Source organism: Melospiza melodia, chromosome 4 (assembly GCF_035770615.1).
Source record: "Melospiza melodia melodia isolate bMelMel2 chromosome 4, bMelMel2.pri, whole genome shotgun sequence".
NCBI classification, from domain to species: Eukaryota; Metazoa; Chordata; class Aves; order Passeriformes; family Passerellidae; genus Melospiza; species Melospiza melodia.
Genome location: NC_086197.1, coordinates 22,267,587 through 22,285,852, shown reverse-complemented (window position 1 = coordinate 22,285,852; position 18,266 = coordinate 22,267,587). Strand labels below are relative to the sequence as shown.

At 38.3% G+C, this 18,266-nt stretch overlaps 1 protein-coding gene across 3 annotated transcripts in view; it reads left to right on the top strand.

Moving 5' to 3' along the window:
* Positions 1 to 18,266, top strand: part of SCUBE1 (signal peptide, CUB domain and EGF like domain containing 1) — a 190,308-nt gene that overhangs the window by 88,289 nt on the left and 83,753 nt on the right. For all 3 annotated transcript variants that reach the window (XM_063154261.1, XM_063154262.1, XM_063154260.1), the window contains exon 5: positions 10,496 to 10,621. In XM_063154261.1, the coding sequence (XP_063010331.1) occupies positions 10,496 to 10,621 (126 nt within the window). The remainder of the gene's footprint in view (positions 1 to 10,495; positions 10,622 to 18,266) is intronic.

The following is an 18,266-nucleotide window of genomic DNA, read 5'->3' as shown; positions in this document are numbered from 1 at the left end:
TCACACCATTCCTTTCTTGCTTTCCTCCACACTTTTCTCTTACATGACAAGGAGAAGGAAGCAGGAGGTTTTCCATACCCACCTTCAGCCTCTCACCCTAGTATAGGTACAGAAAGACAGGTCCAAAAGATACAAACAAGCCAGTGCATGGTACATTGACCTTTACTCTATGTAGAAAGCACCAAGCAGCACGTTCAGGGCTCCTCTTTCAACATCACCATCAGAGTCATGACAAAAGTTTAATAATGGCTCAGAAGGACTTCCTAATTATTTGCTATATGACTCTTAAAAGTTCCTACAGTCAAATCCTGCTTTGGAAAGGTTCCATTATTTATGAACTGACTTTGTGTAGGAAGTGTATCTACTATTTTGCTTTGGTCGTTGAGGTTTTAAACTGAACAGTGTTTTCCAGCTGTTTGGTAACACATCCAGTGCTGAAATCCTGTTTACCCCATTTGTACAGAATTGGAATAGCTTCCTGTTATTATGTGACTTTAAAAGCCCAAGTTTCCCACTATAGACAACTTTACCCTGCTGGCTTGAAATTTATATTGATTCTGTCACTAGTCTAGCTCTTATTGTTGAGTCTTTTAGGTGAATGGGCAGGGTTCTGTAAATTTAATTGCAGCAGATGTTTCTCTGGGTTTTCTCTCTCTCATTTCACTCTGGATTTTAGTTGTTTTTCCTTGGAAAGGTACATGAAAGGGAAATCCTTGTATAATCAAATGTTTGTTTTACCATCTAAAGCTTGCAAAGGGTCCTTAGCCTGGGCTGATTTCTTCTTGAAGAGCTGTAATTATTCATGGAAAGGAAAAAAAAGCCTTTGTCACTAATAGGCTTCTTGGTGCTTCTTGTAACAGTCTTTATTATTCCTTTCTACATAATTTTCTATTGATGAGGTGAATAAAGGCTTCCTCTGCTGTTGAGAAAGAAAAGGTAATTGTTCTTTTTTCACATTTACCAATGCTTGTTGCGTTCCTTATGTGTTTAAAGGACAAGGATGCAGAAAATGATGTTATTGATGGCATCACCATGGCAACAGTTCTTTGGAATAACACATTCTGGCATTGTTATTCTGCACACACAAAAAAAAGGGGACTTTCTTTTAAGCACAAACAGATTGTGCCCCTTTTAAAGGCACCCATGAACTTTGCTTTTCTGAAGATTTACAGACTGGTTTGGGGCAGAAAGGATTCTGACATCATTTACCTCTCTGTGTACATCACATTATGGTGTTAAAAAAAAAAAAAACACTTTGAAAAAGCCAATGGTTTAAAGAGACGCAGTATGGGAAGGATACATAAACATTTCTTTGATCAGAAAGACAAAAAAAAAGTTGAAAGAATTTTTAAATTTATGAGCTCTAGGACCAGACTCACTAAATAATCAATCAAGAGACAGAGGAGACGGAGGGGTCAAACACTCTGAGCTTATTAAAGTAGTTTTTTAGTTATGACAGTACTCCAGATAACATTGCTTTTACCCCAGACACTACACACATCTTAACACATTTGGATAGGAAGCTGAATTGCTTCCTCACAAGGCAGTTTGCAAACATATATCTTGGCTTTCATATTTCATCTTCCGTTGTCCTCAGGTATGTAAAATCCTGCTATATTAGCATTTAGAAGTAATAGCATTTTCTAAGGCATGGTTCAATTTTATTCTTTTTGACTCCACTGCACTTCTAAAATGGATTAGTTTATTTCTCAGAGACTCATCAGTGAAATACATCTGTGTTTTTGTAAGAAAAAGGAGAAGGGACTGTATCGAACTCGGGAATGTTTGAAATCCATTCTGCTCTCTGTGGTGCTTTTTCTGGCACCCAAGTGCACACCTTCCTGTTTGACTTCTCCAAGGAACAAACTACCTCCTGCATGCCAAGGCTGCATGGAAGTGGGCTGTACAAACCCTGGGACTTGAACACTTTGCACCTAAAATGAACTTGTGTTGTGTACAGATGTGTACACAACACTTAAATATAGCCACTGTCTTATTTTTGAGAGAAATTGTGGTTGACTCTCTGGCTCCAAATACACTGTTAATATTTTGGTTCTAAGTTACATGTGACTTTTCTGGAAGTCACCACAGCTGGTAGAAATCAGCTGTTTGGTTGTTGGACAATAACTGACCACTGTATTTTTCTGCTCACAAAATCTTGATGAAAATACGAAGCTCTGGGGACTACAGCACAGCTATCTATGGATGTTGCTTCACATTCAGCTTTCCAAAGCTGAAGTGACTCCCTAAAATTGAACAGGAAGCTGAAAACTCTATTGCTTTAGCCTTTATCTTTGACAAGTGTAACCTCCTTAGTGAGCATGGAGGAACTCCTTAGTTTATTTTTTTATTTGGTAAGAAACAAAGTGACAGAATGAGCTTTAGATCTTGATCGTGTTTAGCCCTACTACAAAAATTATGCTCTGTATTTACCTGGAGGAAAGTGAGCAGCCTTCTTTCCTTGCAGAACATATTTTTGAGTTTAAATATGTTATATATGCAACAGTACATATAGAATGACAAATAATTATGAATATTCATTATATATAAAGATTGCTGCTTATATATAATGATACATACACCTATTACAGTACATACATAATATATATAGATCCATATACTATAATGCCCTCTATCATTTTGCTAATTACATTATTTTGTAAGAAGTTGTGAAATTGTCCTGGGAAGAGTTTGGGATGTGAAGGAGTTCCTGCAAAGGAACGTGTTGTTGAAATATTTACTCTTATTCCATCTATCTGAATGTATTCTATGTGTTTGAAAAAGTGCCCTAGAAATATTTATCTTCAAGATCTTTTATTAGAAATATTTCTAGAATATTTCTATCTCATGTCTGTCTCATGTCACTTGTGCATATTGCAGAAGAGGGAAGAAATTACAATATTTTAGTTGGGGTTTTTTATCCCATTGTTTGCCTTATCTTTATACAAATGATACTGCTGTGATTTAATTTTTGCTTAGAACCTGTTCAAAACCTTCTTATGAAACAGTAATGAAAAGCCATCTTTTCAATTGATTTTTTAAATTTCTGTTTGTAAAAGTGTCTGCTCTCTGAGATGATTTTAAGTCTTTTTATTGGACACCTCAAAACTTTGCTACATCTTTGTGAGAAGTTCCACTTGGTAGAGGTAATGAATGTTTGATTAAATACTGCATTTTCCTGTGACTAGGAGGGGAACAAAAAATCTTGCCATTGTCTGATCTTCTGCTGTACAATTTTCCTATGTTATATTCAGGTACAAAGAGAGAGACTCTAGAACAAAGAGTGTGACAACTTTTTCTAGCTCTAGTAAACTAAGTGGCCCAAAGACCTCATATGATTTTTTTTTTAAACTTCTGCCAGTTTCTTATTCTTGTGCCAACTCTAGATTTCTTTGTGTTTCCTCAATCCTGCTGTTGTGAGTGAGTGTCTGAGCCCCCAGAGTGGGCTGAGGTGATTGTTCCACTACCCCTGCCCAGCTGAAGGTGCTCAGGCTTGTGGTGATGCTGTCCTTCACTGGCTCTGTACCACAGCCCTGGTGCTCAGGAGAGCAAAACTTGCTCCCACCAAGGCACCAAGAAATAGAAGAGAGGTGGTGAAGACTTAGACACAGAAAGTGCATTTCTCTCCTCTGCCTCCTGCATGGCCTGGTCTCCCCTCAGAGTCACCCCCCTCTGCCCAGGGACATCGTGGGGCAGTGACTCCCTGAAAACCTCCCTTTTCTTTTGCTTTGCTTTACTCTTTAAGGAATTGCTATTTAAAGATACAGCAAAGTTAAAAGCAGGTAGTGCTGACCGTGTTTTTCTTGTCCTTACCTTTTTCTTCCCTTACCATTTATTTCCCTTTAACATCAGGTGCCAAGTCTACACTAGCAGAGACTCACAGTTGATTCTGCCAGAGCAGCATTGGCACACAGGTTCTGGGCTATCTTGCAGATTTTATTTTTTTTTTTTTTTAGATAAGCCATATCTGTGTGTGAGAAGGTAACATAGACTATTTGAAACAGTTTCAGCAAGCCTCAGCTTCTCTTGGTAGCTCTGCAATATGGAAAGCAGATTGAGATTGCAGACGTTCTTTCATGTGTTCACCAAAAAGCCATCATACAGCCACAAGTTGGTCACAACCAGCATGGGATGGATTTCAGCCAGTCTTCTTTATTCTTTTCTTGGTCCTATGGGAATTGATGACATTTTCTGGCAATTTTGGAATCTGTTTCCTTTCCACACTTCCATGGTTCCTTTCTTAAACTTGGTCCATTCATTCTCACCATTCTCCTGAAACCACAGCACATTTGCAGAACTGCAAATCTGTGCTCTTACTGCTGAAAGAATGAAGTTATACTTCTGATACTTTCCCATTTCTAATTTTAAAGACAAAAACCCTCTCCATGTGGTTTCCTGGCTGCCACTCAGAGCAGGAACATCTTGTCAGAGGTCAGACTGCAAGTCTGCCTTGTGAAGATGCTGGCCCTAAGCACATTTCAGATCCAAACTGAAAAGACATGTAATTGCTAAACAAACTTCAATTTGTTTATTTTATAATATATCAGCAGCTGTTTTCTTGTACTATGTCCAAGATATTTCTCCAGACAACCTACTTAATAGTGTAGAATTCTGTTTCCTTGGGTCAGTTTGCCTGCTTTATTTGTTTTCTTTCCAACCACTGTGGGGTGAGTTGTAGTCACTGAAACAACTATTTTTCCTAAAATTTTAGGCAGAACCATGTAACTTATTTCAGAAATGAAGATGGGAAGAAAATGTTGTGTGCATTCACTTAACAGTATGAAATACATTAGAGGTTCATACAGATGATTACATTTCCAGTGTGCCCAATGTGGGATTTCTCACTTAGCTCTGAAGGTCTGTTCCTAGATGGATGCTTTGTACCTGTGGTGTTGTGATCAGCTGAGGAAGGACGCCTGCCTCAGCCAATTAGTTTCACCCTCCATTTTCTTGCTGAAGAGACCAAATCTTGGTGGGGGTTTTGATCCTCAAGAAAGGACATTCTGTTTTGAGATGAAAACATCTTACTTCTCTCACTGGGGAGCAGAGGTCACCCAGACATTCCTCACATCCCAGAATCAGGTTCTTATTAGGGAGCCAGAAGTGTCCAGAAGATCTGATGCAACTGTGCAGCATAAAGGTCAGATCCAGTCTGTTGGAAAACAGTCCTTTGGCTTTAATGGTCCTAAGATCTGACCATCTGTATTTGTTGACTCCAATTGGGTTGTTTAGCCAAATGCTGATTTTCATCACCCTTGAGATGCACATGAGATCTGGAGTTAGAAGGAAAAGGCAGGGACATTCCCAGGTGTAGATGGGGAGCTGCTTTCCACAAACCAGACAAAAGGTTAACAGTTTGTTTCTATATGATAAAAACATACATGCATAATGTACCTTATGGCTTAGAACAGCCATCTCACGTTTTCACCAACATCATGTTCCTGCCTCCATCAGAAACTTGCTGTCTTTTGGTTGACTTCCATTCCTCACAGAGTAGGAACTCTGTGAGAGGAGTTGTGTTTGTCAGTTTTCTAAACTGCCTGGTCATTGACCAGTGTGTTTTATTGTAGCACTGTATTTTCTTACACAATTTTTAAAAAGAGAATAAAAAAGAAAATCCTATGATGTTAATAGTTTACAGAACAAGTGAAATGAGAATTGGATTGTTTAGCTTGTTTCCTCTTACATTCTTTCTTCTCTCTGCTACTGAAGATGTATCTTGTATCTTATATATGGTGAAGTTTAATAAGAGATCTCACTGTGTACCTTGTGTTAAAAATAACTTACCAACAAGAAAGGATAATGTGATTATGTAGTTTTCAAGATTGTGTGTAAATTATGCAAATGCTGCTGGGCATGTCAGTGTGTATGTATGGGTTAAGTTCAAGGTATCTTGTAACTTCTTAGCACATTCAAGCACATGTAGTCTGAAAATATTCTGAAAGTTATTGATGCAATTTGAAGTGGTCTTTTTCAGATGTTTGGAATCAGCATGCTTCAGTATGTATAAAAACAGCAGAAATATAAATACAGAGTAAGTGAAATCATGGCAACATAGAGGATAATCTAAGCATATATGATGAGCCACATGGTAAAATAATTGCTAAATGCTAAAAGTCTTAATTAAGATGAGAACAGACAGTGTTAATGAGAAATAAAGGCTGATCCATGCTTTAGTTGTCACAGTCAGCCTGAGTCAAGCACTTTCAGGGCCATTGAGCTGAAAACATTTTTAGAGCATAATACAATGGAGGGGCCATTATATCAGACTGAACATTTTGCAGAACAGCACTATTAAGAGATTTGTGATAACTAGATGGCAGACTGGATTAACGTAGTAGACTCACATCCAAATCTCTCCTAGGCTAGGAACAAAAATGAGTGTGGATTGTAGGTATACATAACAGTGGCTGTCACTCTCCCATGAACAATCTTTTGTAACTTAGAGTCAGGAAAAAATCCAGGAAGGCTATAGAAGAGAGTTTCTCAAGTCATATCTAAAATGCTGAGAGAGGATTTAGTTTAATTAGATGAGTGTTTTCATTTCTTAAGTGGCATTTCCCTTCCTGTTTATATTTTCCATTGGATTTTGTTTTGCTGTCTGTAAGGTGAATTTGCTGAGAATGTGTCTGTGTTTTAGAAGTTTATTTGACTGTCTGCCAGCACTGCTGAAGAGACATGCACCCATTCTTGTGCTGGCTTTAGAGATTACCTTGAGTAGCAGCATTTGGGATTAAGATGCTGCTTTTATGAACAGTTAATGTGTAAAACCTAGAACATTTCAACACTGGACATTTTAGTGTCATGCTGATAAAGCAAAGATTTTGTGTGTGTATGTGTGTGTGTGTACAGACTTCTCTCTTATCAACTCTTTTATCAACACTTAATCTTTCCCTTCATTTGGGAACTGTGGTTTTTCACTTAACCCATAGTCCCATCAGTTCTAGAAGCTGGGACACACCGAGCACTGCAAAAATCAAGACAGGCTGGGAGCAGCTCCTCGTGTTCCAAACCAGAGTGAGGCAGATGTGCACACAATGGAGAGAGAGGCTGGTCACAAGTTCTGTAAATAGCTTTGTAAATACCTTCTGGTTAGGGCTTGGATGGAAGATCCATTGGCTGATACTTTGCCCAGGCTGTGCAACACGCTGAGGTAAAACTGCTGTGGGCATAATTCTGTACTGATGTGGGAGAGGCCTCCAATAGTTCCATGGGTGTTCTCCCTCCCTGTACTGTTTCTGCACTGCATTAGTCAGCTCAAGGAAGGGGCACCATGAGAAGCACGGGGCACCTCTTGGTAACAGGACCCATCTCCTGAGTTGGGACTGATGGTGATAAAGAGAAAAACTTCAAACAGATAAATGAACAGCAGAATCCCATACAATTTTCCCGTAATAATGTGGGGGGGTAATTTGAATGAGTAGTTTTCCACCCCTTTCTGCAAATAAAGAAAGTTTGGCCACAATTGTGAGGCTGGAGCACACTGCCCACCTCCTCCTTGTGTCACCCATTGTCCTGGGGCTGAGCAGCAAGGCAGGCACTGAGAGGCTTAAATCCCCCTTTAACGTTAGGGAAAGTTTTCCCATGCTGTTATTCCCACTCTGCACCCCTTATGGAAAAAGCATGTGTGCATTAGGTGGCTGCTAAACATTAACTAAAATATTGCAAAGCTTTCTTTCTCAGAGGGCATGAGCAAGGAGAAATGACAGTTCAAACATCTCACTGCTCCTGTGGCAGCAGTGTGAACTCAGCCAGAGCAGTTCTTCACTACCAGCAGTGCACCTTCTTATAGGAAAATACTGGAGGTGCTTTATGTGTTTCTCATCTGTTTTAAAGTTTGGACTACATTCTACTCGAGAACACTGAACAAAGTCATTTTAGGAGTATTTTTCTCTCCTATTTATATGCATTTGTATAGAAGCTAAGATTAGTACTAGAAAGATACTTAGCATATTTTTGTATTTTTAGTGTGACTTATGTGCCATATCTTAAAGACTCTATATTGCCTCAAGAGTCAATTAGCAAAAAAGTAAACTTCATCAATGGTGATTCATAAATTATTTGTGTATTGTAGATTAATACAGAAGACATCTGGACAAATACTGTATCTGCTGAAAAATTAGAATTTTGAATGATTAAAATTATTTGCAAATAGACACAGTTTTAGGTTATATTGCATTTTTAGCAAGGTAAAATATTAATTTGCTGCATTCTTATTTCACCAATCTTTTCAGGCTAAAATGGTTTTGTTTAGGAAATTACTTGTAAATTAATTTTTAGGGATTTTGAAAAATACTGAAATGAGAATTTTTGTTGTGCATGGGCTCCTGCTTATGACTGAAAAATAATAGTCTTTCATTTCACCATTATATTTTCTAAAAGAATGATTTTCAGGCTCAGGAGATTTCTATGGTGTTCTCCAGCTAGACATGCAACTGAAATAATTTTTAGCCAACTCTGATTAATACAACAGATGGAACAATTAATACAGTAACTAAAATATTGTGGTCTTACACACAACTATCAGGATCACTTTTGTTTCAAAAGATTTTGATCTTCAATTTCTCCCAATACTTTCAGCAGTGCACAGTTTCTGCCTTCCCATAAAGGCAGAGATTCGGTATCTGCAAGTAAACACTGAAAAATCACTTGCTTGATTAGACTTGTGGGCCATTAAATATCTGCTTTCATCTCTATAATTCCTCTCTTCTCAGAGCCTGGGCAGTGGGACTCAATCAGCCATGTGTTATCTTTCCCAGATCCCTTTCGGAGCATAGCGCAGTGCACAGGAATGCAGTTTGTCAAACACATTGTGTCTGAAATCCTTTGTTGGGAGAAGTGGAGAGAAAGAGATTATAAAATGCCTCAAACCCCTCAATAAGGCCATTCCCAGGTTTCTTGTATCTGTTCAGCCCAACAAAGCATTCATACCTCTCTTTGATGTGGAGGGTGGTGTATTATAACATGTAGTGTGTGTTGTATCTCAGGGCAGCATCTGTTGTCCAGGCTGCAGTTTACAAAGAATAACTTACTTGGTTGTAGTAACTTACTATTTTTCTGCAAGTTTTTAGCCTCAAGGACAACACAGAGGGGAATTTAGAAGAAATAAATACATCTGTTGTCTATAATAGTGGTTTTCATAGGTGGCGAGATTTAAGACCTGGTGTGTTTTGTAGGAGAGATGAACAAAAATACCCAATCAGACTGGTGATGTGTGTTTTTCATTACTCTGCTAATACAAAACTCTCAGAGGTAAAGTTGAACAGTGTGAATAACTTCTTGAAGCTGTTAACTTCTGTCACCCTGAGGCAATCTCTGACTGACTTTTTGTAGCGTTTCCTCCTCAAAATTCTAGGCACAAAAAAAACATTTACTTGCAATACACTGGCATTATAGGTTTAAGTTGAACATTTTGCACTGGAGTAGTTTTGAGAAATTAGGCTAGAATAGGTGGGAGCAGACACATTGCAAAGTGCCAAATGAGTTGCAGAGTCCACGCTGATGTTGCTTACAGCAGTGTAGCGAGCTGAGTTAAAATGGGAATTCTCTGCCAGTGTATTCTGAGAGAATTTGTCTCTCCTTTACAGGTCAGATATCCAAGGGGAAGTCTGGGAAGGCTTTGTAATGCAAATCTAGCTGGCCTTCGTTCACACAAGGAATGTTAGATGCTGACCCATAAGAACTGAGTTCAAGATTTCTGTGAATATGTGGGATTTGAATTAGCACGGTAATGAAAGGCTCTAAGAGTATAAGGTGCATTCAGTATCTAAATCACTGACATGGTTTAGAAAGCTAAATTTGTCTCTGTGATGATTAAAAGAAAGCTGGTTGATACTATTCTGTGGCATAAACATTAGCAGGAATCCACCCATGGCACTTGGATGCTTGTTGAACAGCTGGTGTGTTTTGTTTAATACAGTCAAAGACAAAAGTGGTAGTTGGTTTGTTGGAGATGTGCTGTGTTTACAGTGGATGACAGAGAATTGAGATGTAAAACAAATAGCAAAGAAATGGATCCAAGCAAAAATGCTTGGTTATAATATTTGGCAGATTTTGTGTGTTGGAAAATATAAAGCACATTAGCAGGCATATAAAAATGCACCAGACAGTAACAGCCATTGAATTTATACAAGGAAAAAAAAACCAGATCACTTATTCAGCTCTGTGGGACAGACAACTTCCTGGAGTATCCTTTAAATCCCTGATATTTTCATGAAAGATTAGACTATAGATACAGAATACAGAAATCCCAAGTTTCTGCATGAAACAGAGACACAGAGTAGTGCTCATATTTGCCCCAGAGCGTGTTTGTCTTTTATTACACTGTTTTGTTGACTATATATCTCCTTTCAGCTCTGTTCTTTTGTCTTGTGGAACATGGTCCAGATGAAAAATAAAAGTTACAGATAAAATTATTGGAGGACTGGATATGCATAATTATTTTGCAATTTTATTTTAATACTAATATTTTTTATTTTTCTTTCCTTTTCCACAGAGGGTATGAACTGTATGAATAAAGATCATGGGTGTGCACACATCTGCCGGGAGACACCCAAAGGTGGGGTTGCCTGTGAATGTAGACCTGGCTTTGAACTTGCGAAAAACCAGAAGGACTGCAAATGTAGGTAGATGAAGATTAAATTTCAAATGCCCCAAAATGTCTTGTTTTCTTCACTGTTGTTGTGTTCACAAGAAGTTATATTTGTTTTGGCCAAAGGTGATTGATAATTTTGGTAATGAGGGGTTTTTTGCTGTAGAAGATGCATTTGGAGATGGATTAGAGGGATTGAATAATAGAATCTTGACAGTGGCTCAGTTATCAAAATCATAACTTTTCTACTTTCCTATGAATGCAGAAAAGTGAAGGATCGGTTTAATCCAGGCTTTCCTTGTAAAGCAATACAAATAAAGCATAATGGATTCTGGCTTGCAATATTTTGAAGGTCCACAAAGGTGGATGCATCAATTAATTTAATGATAAATCCACTAGAGCTATCAAATTAAGAGTGTCAGTTCCAATATTTTTAAAAGACAGAAATGATTGCTCTAGTCTTGATTGCACTGCTCACAGTCTTGAATTATTACTTGGAAAACATGCAGCTGCATCATATATACTGTTCTTCAGAGAAAAGCCCAGAGTGTTATATTCTTGAAGCTGGGATGCTAAAGATGCAGATACTCATTAGCCCACAAAATTAGAAATTGTTCTATACAGATTCAAATAATTGACCTCAGCATTGTCATCTAAAAGCTTCAGAACTGAGTCTTTCTGATGGCTTCAGTGAGTCTTAGATCTGAGTCCAATAGCTTTGCATTCCTACTTGGTAGCTTTGAGAGAGACAAAAGAAGTGTAGTAAAACAACATAAAATGTTTGCTGCTTTGCACAGGGCCAGTATTTTTGAGACAGTCTTTCTTACACTTCAGTTTTTTTCTTGCTGAGATCTCCACTATGTAAACACACATAGATGATGTTAGTTCACAAGTACAAAGTGAAAAGAATCACTTTTGAATGTCATAAAGAAGTGCCACAGAGTATTTACAGCCTGATTTCTGCTCTATATTAAGAGGCTACACAGGGCCAAAGGCAAAAGCACAGAGAAAATTGCCTTTATGGTAGTTTTCATTCTCAATGTTTATTAGAAGTGAATATTGTGTGCTGTTAATTGAAGTGCAACGTCAGCTACATTGGTGAAGTATGGGAGGATGTTTACTAATGCTGTTAATGTTTGTTTCCTCAAATTCTTGTATTCTTTGGGAGTTTCAGTAGTAGATGGTGGTAGGAGGATTAGAGCCTTTTCTGAAACATTATTTCTAAATGCCTCAGGGTTTAGAGTAAAAACTTCAATTTATTCAATGCCCTCTGGTGTTCAAATTGTAGTTGTAAGTATAATGAACTTTTGGTGACAGATTTCTAAGTAGGGACACTGAGTTTTCCAAGGCTGCAGAGCTTACTTTGAAGCACATCAACCTCTAAACCCACAGCACATTCTACAAGTATGATCCAGAGTTCTTACTTAAAATAATTACTTCTAGTCCTTCCAAATGCACAGAAGTACAGAGGTGTAGCCAGATGGCCTGGGACAGTAATTGTGAGATTACAGCAGGCTATTTATAGAAGCCTAATTCTGAAACCAAATCTCAACTTTTAAAAAAAACTTTTTCACAGCTAACCATTTCAATTTGAAGACACTTCCCACTTGCCAGCCTGAGCTGGGTCTGTAGCCCTGTATAACAGGGACAGGTAGGGTCTAAGACACCCTTGTAAAACCCCATATCCTTGTCAGTTATGCTGTTTTAACATGGTCCTCCAGGGATCCAGGCCTTTCAGGGTTTGTCAGAGCTTGCTGCTCTGGTTTTTTTATGTGAACAAGTGACAGAGAGTGTAGTACCTCTCAGTACACCTAGTACCTCTCTCAGAGAATTTTTATCAGCCAGTTTGCGATTCAATCAGACCACTGGGAGAGGTTTTCAAATGTATTGGCCCAAGGCCTTTAGTAACAATTCAAGTCTTCCTCAAGGAAGATGTTAAAATAAGACAGAAAGCAGAAACACTTGGAGGAAGGCTCCATGCTTTTTATGTACCACAATTGTCATTACATGCTAGTTACATAAGCACATCCCATCTTATCATTTACCTTCACATGCTGATAAGGCAGTCACTCTTGCTTCATGCAGTGTCCATTATGGTCAGTGTTCATTAAACAGGCTTGTGTTCAGTAGCTTCCTCTCCATAATTTAGTGTCATGCCTTTCCTACTGCACAGTACTTAAACCCTATTGTGAACACAAAATTTTTCATCCCCTCATGGATTTTCCCATGATACTCATTACTGTAATATCAAAGTGCTTTGTAGACATTTGTAATGTATTTTCAAAATACTCTTCTCAAGTTTAAAAGGACTACTTTGCCCATCTTACCAAAGAGAAATTAATATAAAGATATTAATATCAAACTCATTTGGTAGTGATAGGTGATTAACAAGAGCCACACAGAAGCCAGCTAAGCATTTACAGCACACTGATATGATCCAAGCCAAACTCCTGATGGCTCCAGCTGTAGTTGCAAATGCCATAGAGAAAGGACTATAAAATCAGTAACCCGTAATAGAAGAGATTCAAGTGACTTGCCAAGCTCTAAGTAGGGATTCCTCAGTGAAGGCAGAAATAGGTTAGAGTTTTTAGGGCTCTTTTCACTGTCTGATCAAGACCATTCTTTCTTGACAGTCCGTTTCTGGTTTGCTACTCACTCTGCAGCAGATGAGAAAAGATTCCCAGCTGTTTCCACAGCCCTGACTTTCCCCAGCTCCACTAGGCATTAAATGAGACAGGAGCATTTTCTGCATTTGTCATTGAGGAGAGTTATGACACAATAGGTTTATTTAGAAGTCTGGTATTTTGCAGCTTTTGAGTGCTCAAGATTGCAGCCTTAATGGTTTCTTAGTGTAAATTTTAAATATGCAATTTCTAGTTGCCCAACATGTTAAGAAAACACTGAAGTGTTGAGGCTGAAAGGGACCTCAAGAAGCCATCTAGAAATACACAAAGCAGAATCATACAGATCCATACATGATCCCTCAGATGAACTGAATCCTTTAGCTCCAAAGCATCAATAAACTTCAGCTTTGCGGAGTTTACGGCTACTTCTGTACTTTAATGGCCTCTGGTGTACACAAGCCCAGAAGATTGTGCTTTGTCAGTAATTTTCATAGATACTTGCTGTCAGCAGAAAGAAGATACTTCAGAACAGTCGATTTGGCTCCAGATTATGTTGAAAAAAACATAGGAATTTACCTCTTCTTTTTATGTCTATATCCATGACAGATACTAAGATCCTGCTCCTGAGCACAATTGCATTAGAAGTTTTTGATAAACTGAAGGTTTTTTACCCGAATATGAAAAAAAAAAAAAAAAGCAAGACATTTTTATGTTCCTCTCTTTCTTAGCTGGAAGCTTAAAAATAAGAGGAAATCTAAAGCAGATTCACATACCTGCAAGTTGCAACCTGAAAGAGTTATAAACAAGTAAAAGCCAAATCTTTTGGTGAAAAATGCTGGGTAACCCTGCCTACAGCTGCTTCTGTCTGCCTCCTTGGATAATGATTTAAGTGAGCAGGAAGGCTAGTGCAAAGTGATTCTGAAAACCTGCCTAGTACTTTTACAATAACATGCCAACCTCTCTATGCCAAGTGGCAGCTTTTCAACTCCTGCAGATGCTGTCCTCATGCAACTGTTTGCTATCAGTACAAAGATCCCCAGAATGTCAAAAATGTAAAGCCATACTAGAATAAATCATGTAAGCAATGTTGCATGCACAGCTTTATCACATAGAGGCGGCCTATATTTATGCAAATTATGTATTTAATGGCCAGTTTAGTTAAGAAACAGTGCAGTTTTCAAGTTATCTGGGATGACAATATGCTCATTTGAGAAGTCCATCCTACAGAAATGAAATATCTGTCTGTGGCATCTGAGCCATGGTATATATTTCAGTCCATTTTTGGACAGGATCAGAACTATTTTTTAAGTTACCAAGTAATAAATGCTAGATTAAATAGTTTGCCATATGTTTTCAAGTACTTCTTGTCATGGCCATGTAAGATGGATTCTGTGAAATTTCAGAGAAGCACTGAAAACACGATTTAGGCTGTAGAGTGAGGGTGAATTCTGGTACCTTCTGTCTTCTGGGGAGTTTAGCATGGAATATCAATGTCAATACTTAGTAGCATACGTACATTAAAATCCTTCTTGTTCTTTGAGATGCCATTTCTCTTTCAGACAGTTGTTTCTCATTTTTCATTATCAAAATGTAATTTCTACACTAGTCCATATATTTCTCTGGCTGTAAGCTCTGGCCCACATGCCAAGCTGTGTCTCAGGACTGTTTGGCTCAGCCCAGTCAAACTGAATAATGCTGCTGGTTCCAGTGTGGGCAGATGGACAGGTAGAGCCATTCTGCTGCCTGCCAGGGCCTGAAGGGTGTCTGGCCAGCCCAGGACCCTGAGCATTGTAGTCAGTGAAAAGAATTAATCTGGTTTGAAAGCAGTTTGAAGCCCCAGTGTCAGCCCCAAAGCTCTTTATCCACGTGGAAGAGTGTTGGGAGAACAGGCTGGTGGTTTGGCTGCCAGCACTGGACCTGTCCCACAGAGGGTGTGTGTCATCTGTGTCATTTGTAGGGCTTCTCTGCTGTTGTACAGGACATTCCTCCCACTAAGGGAAAGAGCCCAGAATTCTGACTGCACTTAGCCCAGAATTCTGCACTGCAAGTGCGGAAGCACTGTCAAAAGACGGTGTTACTCTGGTTTTGAATCTGCCATATGGGGATAAGTATGTCTGAGTTCTAAAAGATATTTGAATATTCTCCTTTGGTTAAAAACAAAAACAAAAACAAAAACAACAAAAGAAACAAAAGCATAAACAACAACAACAAAAAAAAGCCAAAAAACCCCTCATTATTTTCCATCCCTTTCATTTTAACATGATTTATGATATTTTAAGGTGATCTCTGTCTGTTGGAATTTACCATCTTGCCTCTGTTTGCCCCTTCAGTATCACAGACTCTGAATGAGCACACAGATGTTTGCATAGCTGCAGAGTCCAAATTTATCAGAAATAGTTTTTAAAATAACACTTTGTGAATTCTCATTAATATTGCTTTAATTCTTTCTCACAAAAATGGAGTAGATCTGGATGTCCATTTGCTTTTAAATTATTATGACTTTCTTCCTCTAAGCAAGAGAAACTTCCCACTGTGTCACTGCCACAGAATGAGGACTGGAAGAAAATTGAAGTGACATATTTTACAACTAGATTTTGTAGCAATTTCACCTGTAGAGCTTGTCAAACTTCAAAATGTTGACTCAAGTTACTTAAAATAAATAAATAAATTGTAGTCTAGACAGAAATTCAAATCCTTCAAAAACACAATTTACTAATGTTTCTAGGAGACAGGAAAAGGAACTGACCTACATGTGCATTCATGGACTGGGTAGAATGGGAACCAGCAACTTTTATAGGCAGGGAAGCTGTAAAAGTGTGTGATTCTGCAGGATTTGCTATAAATGCCATCAGTCTGGTGCAATTTTTTCATAGACAAATATAGTAAGGAAAAGTTCCTCATATTACGTGGGTCAGAGCAAGCCTGTTCAGATATTTTCATCTCTGCCTGCAGAGGCTTTCAGCAAGGAATGCCAAAAATAACCACTGCAGTCGCATTTTTTAAATACACACTTTGTTGCTGATTGCACTTTAAAATCCTCAATAAAAATACTGTTGGCTAGAAATGTATTTAAACATCTGGCATAAACAACACCTTTAAGTTAATTTGTGATGGCACTGCAGTCCAACAAGGACAGAAACTCCACATAGTCCTAGAGGCATATGGGGTCAAGTAATAAGCATGTCTTCATTGGAAAGGTGGGAACTTTAAGAATAGAGAATTGACTTTGAGTTTTGTTTGTTTTGCATAAAAAATAAAAAACAAAGTGTTACAGTGTATTAAAGGGAAATAAATGTTGCTTCCTTTGGATGCAAAGCAGACTGATTTGCTTCTGCTATTTTTTCACAAAAATAAATTATTAGGTTAGGTATAAAAGTGGAGAAGGAGAAAGAATGCCCGAGGGTGGCTGTTGCTTAGGGGCTTTTGTAATGTAATTCCTTGCAAGTTGAGAATTCTCATGATTTGGGGTATATTCCCTCCCCTGTCTGGTTGGACTGAACCCACCATTTCCATTTTCCAGTTTAGTGCACAAACTGTCAAGCTGCAAAACGGGAACATGGATCAGGCAGGTCTCCCCATGTTTCTCACTGCCATTCTTTCCAGTTGGATAGAACAGTGATATTCCTGGAAAGTGAGGTGGGAATTCAGGCAGTCTCTCTTTTCAGAGATTGTTCTTGCCACCAGGCACCAAGGCTATTCCATCTCAACAGCACAAGGGTTTTTATTCCAAGTATAGAGTGAGAAGGACCAAGGATGCTTGCACCTGTAGTGGCCTCAGGTCTGTACTCACTTGAGAGGTGGACAATTCCTGCTGAGATCTTTGCCAGAATTCAAGAGCTGAAATTGTAAACTTGTGGTTCCCATTCTGGCAGGAGGTTTTAATGGGAATTCTGTTGGATATGCTGTGGTGGGTCTCCCTCATTTGCTTTTTTTAGAACTGTTCCATTTTAAGATAAATACTTCAGTGATTACTGAGAGTGACATGGCTGGTCAGCACTGAGGCACTCACACCAGAGGTGGGATATTTCATTTCTAGTAACTGTGATGGAAAATTCCGGTCTACTCCATTTTCAGGAGCTAGAATTAAAGCAGGGTCACTGAGTTCAGTGGGAAAATATATGAATGTAGCTCTCTTGCATTAAATACAACCTCAGATTTTAGTTAGATATATGATTTTCAAATACTGTTAATCATTATCTTGGTTTTGTTGTATATTGCAATTTGCTACCCTGCCTCTTTTGTAAATTTTTATCTAGAAGAAAAATTCTGCCGAGACCAATGTGAGGAAAGTTCCTTCTGATTACTGGGAGTCAGTATTTAAATAAATGTAGTCTGCATTTAAAGTACCATAACTTTTCAAAACATTTAAGTCCTCTGAAATGATGAGTATATGGCTAAATAATGGCATATTGGATTTCCCCCATATTTGCCAATATATATTTACCAGTAAAGAATCTAGTCCAAATAAAGACAGTAAATTGAATTCAGGAATCAGTCAGATCAGAACTGTTATTTAACATCAAGGTGTGCAGCTGCAAAGGATGAAATGACACAGGGGCAAGTGAGAGGCTTTATTAAATGGTGCTAGCCAGCTTAATATTTTAAATATGGTTTGTCTTAGCTGGCAGAAATTAAATCCATAATGTGACAGAGGAAATCAATTGAATCTGATCTATTAATTCAAAACCTTCAAAACTCTACCTATTCTCATGAAAAATATTTACTTTAATATATCTTTAGTACTTTTTCACCAGAGGACATTTGAATTGGTAAAAGCTGTTCTTCTTTCCTGGAAGTGAAAGTGGCATCTCCAGTGCTTCCTTCCTGGCTGAGGCCAGCACATGGCAGAGCCATAACAACTGTGTATTTTTTGTTGCAGAGAAGGAAAAAAAAACCCCAAACATTTCCTGGTTTATTTTTAAACTTGTTGCTTTAGGGGGGCCAGCACTTGATATAGCAGATTCCAAGACTTTTGTGGTTCTGTTCTTGCTGCTTGGTCTCTGCTTCCTCTACTGAGAGAATGATAGGGCAACAAAAGAGAGATTCTGTCT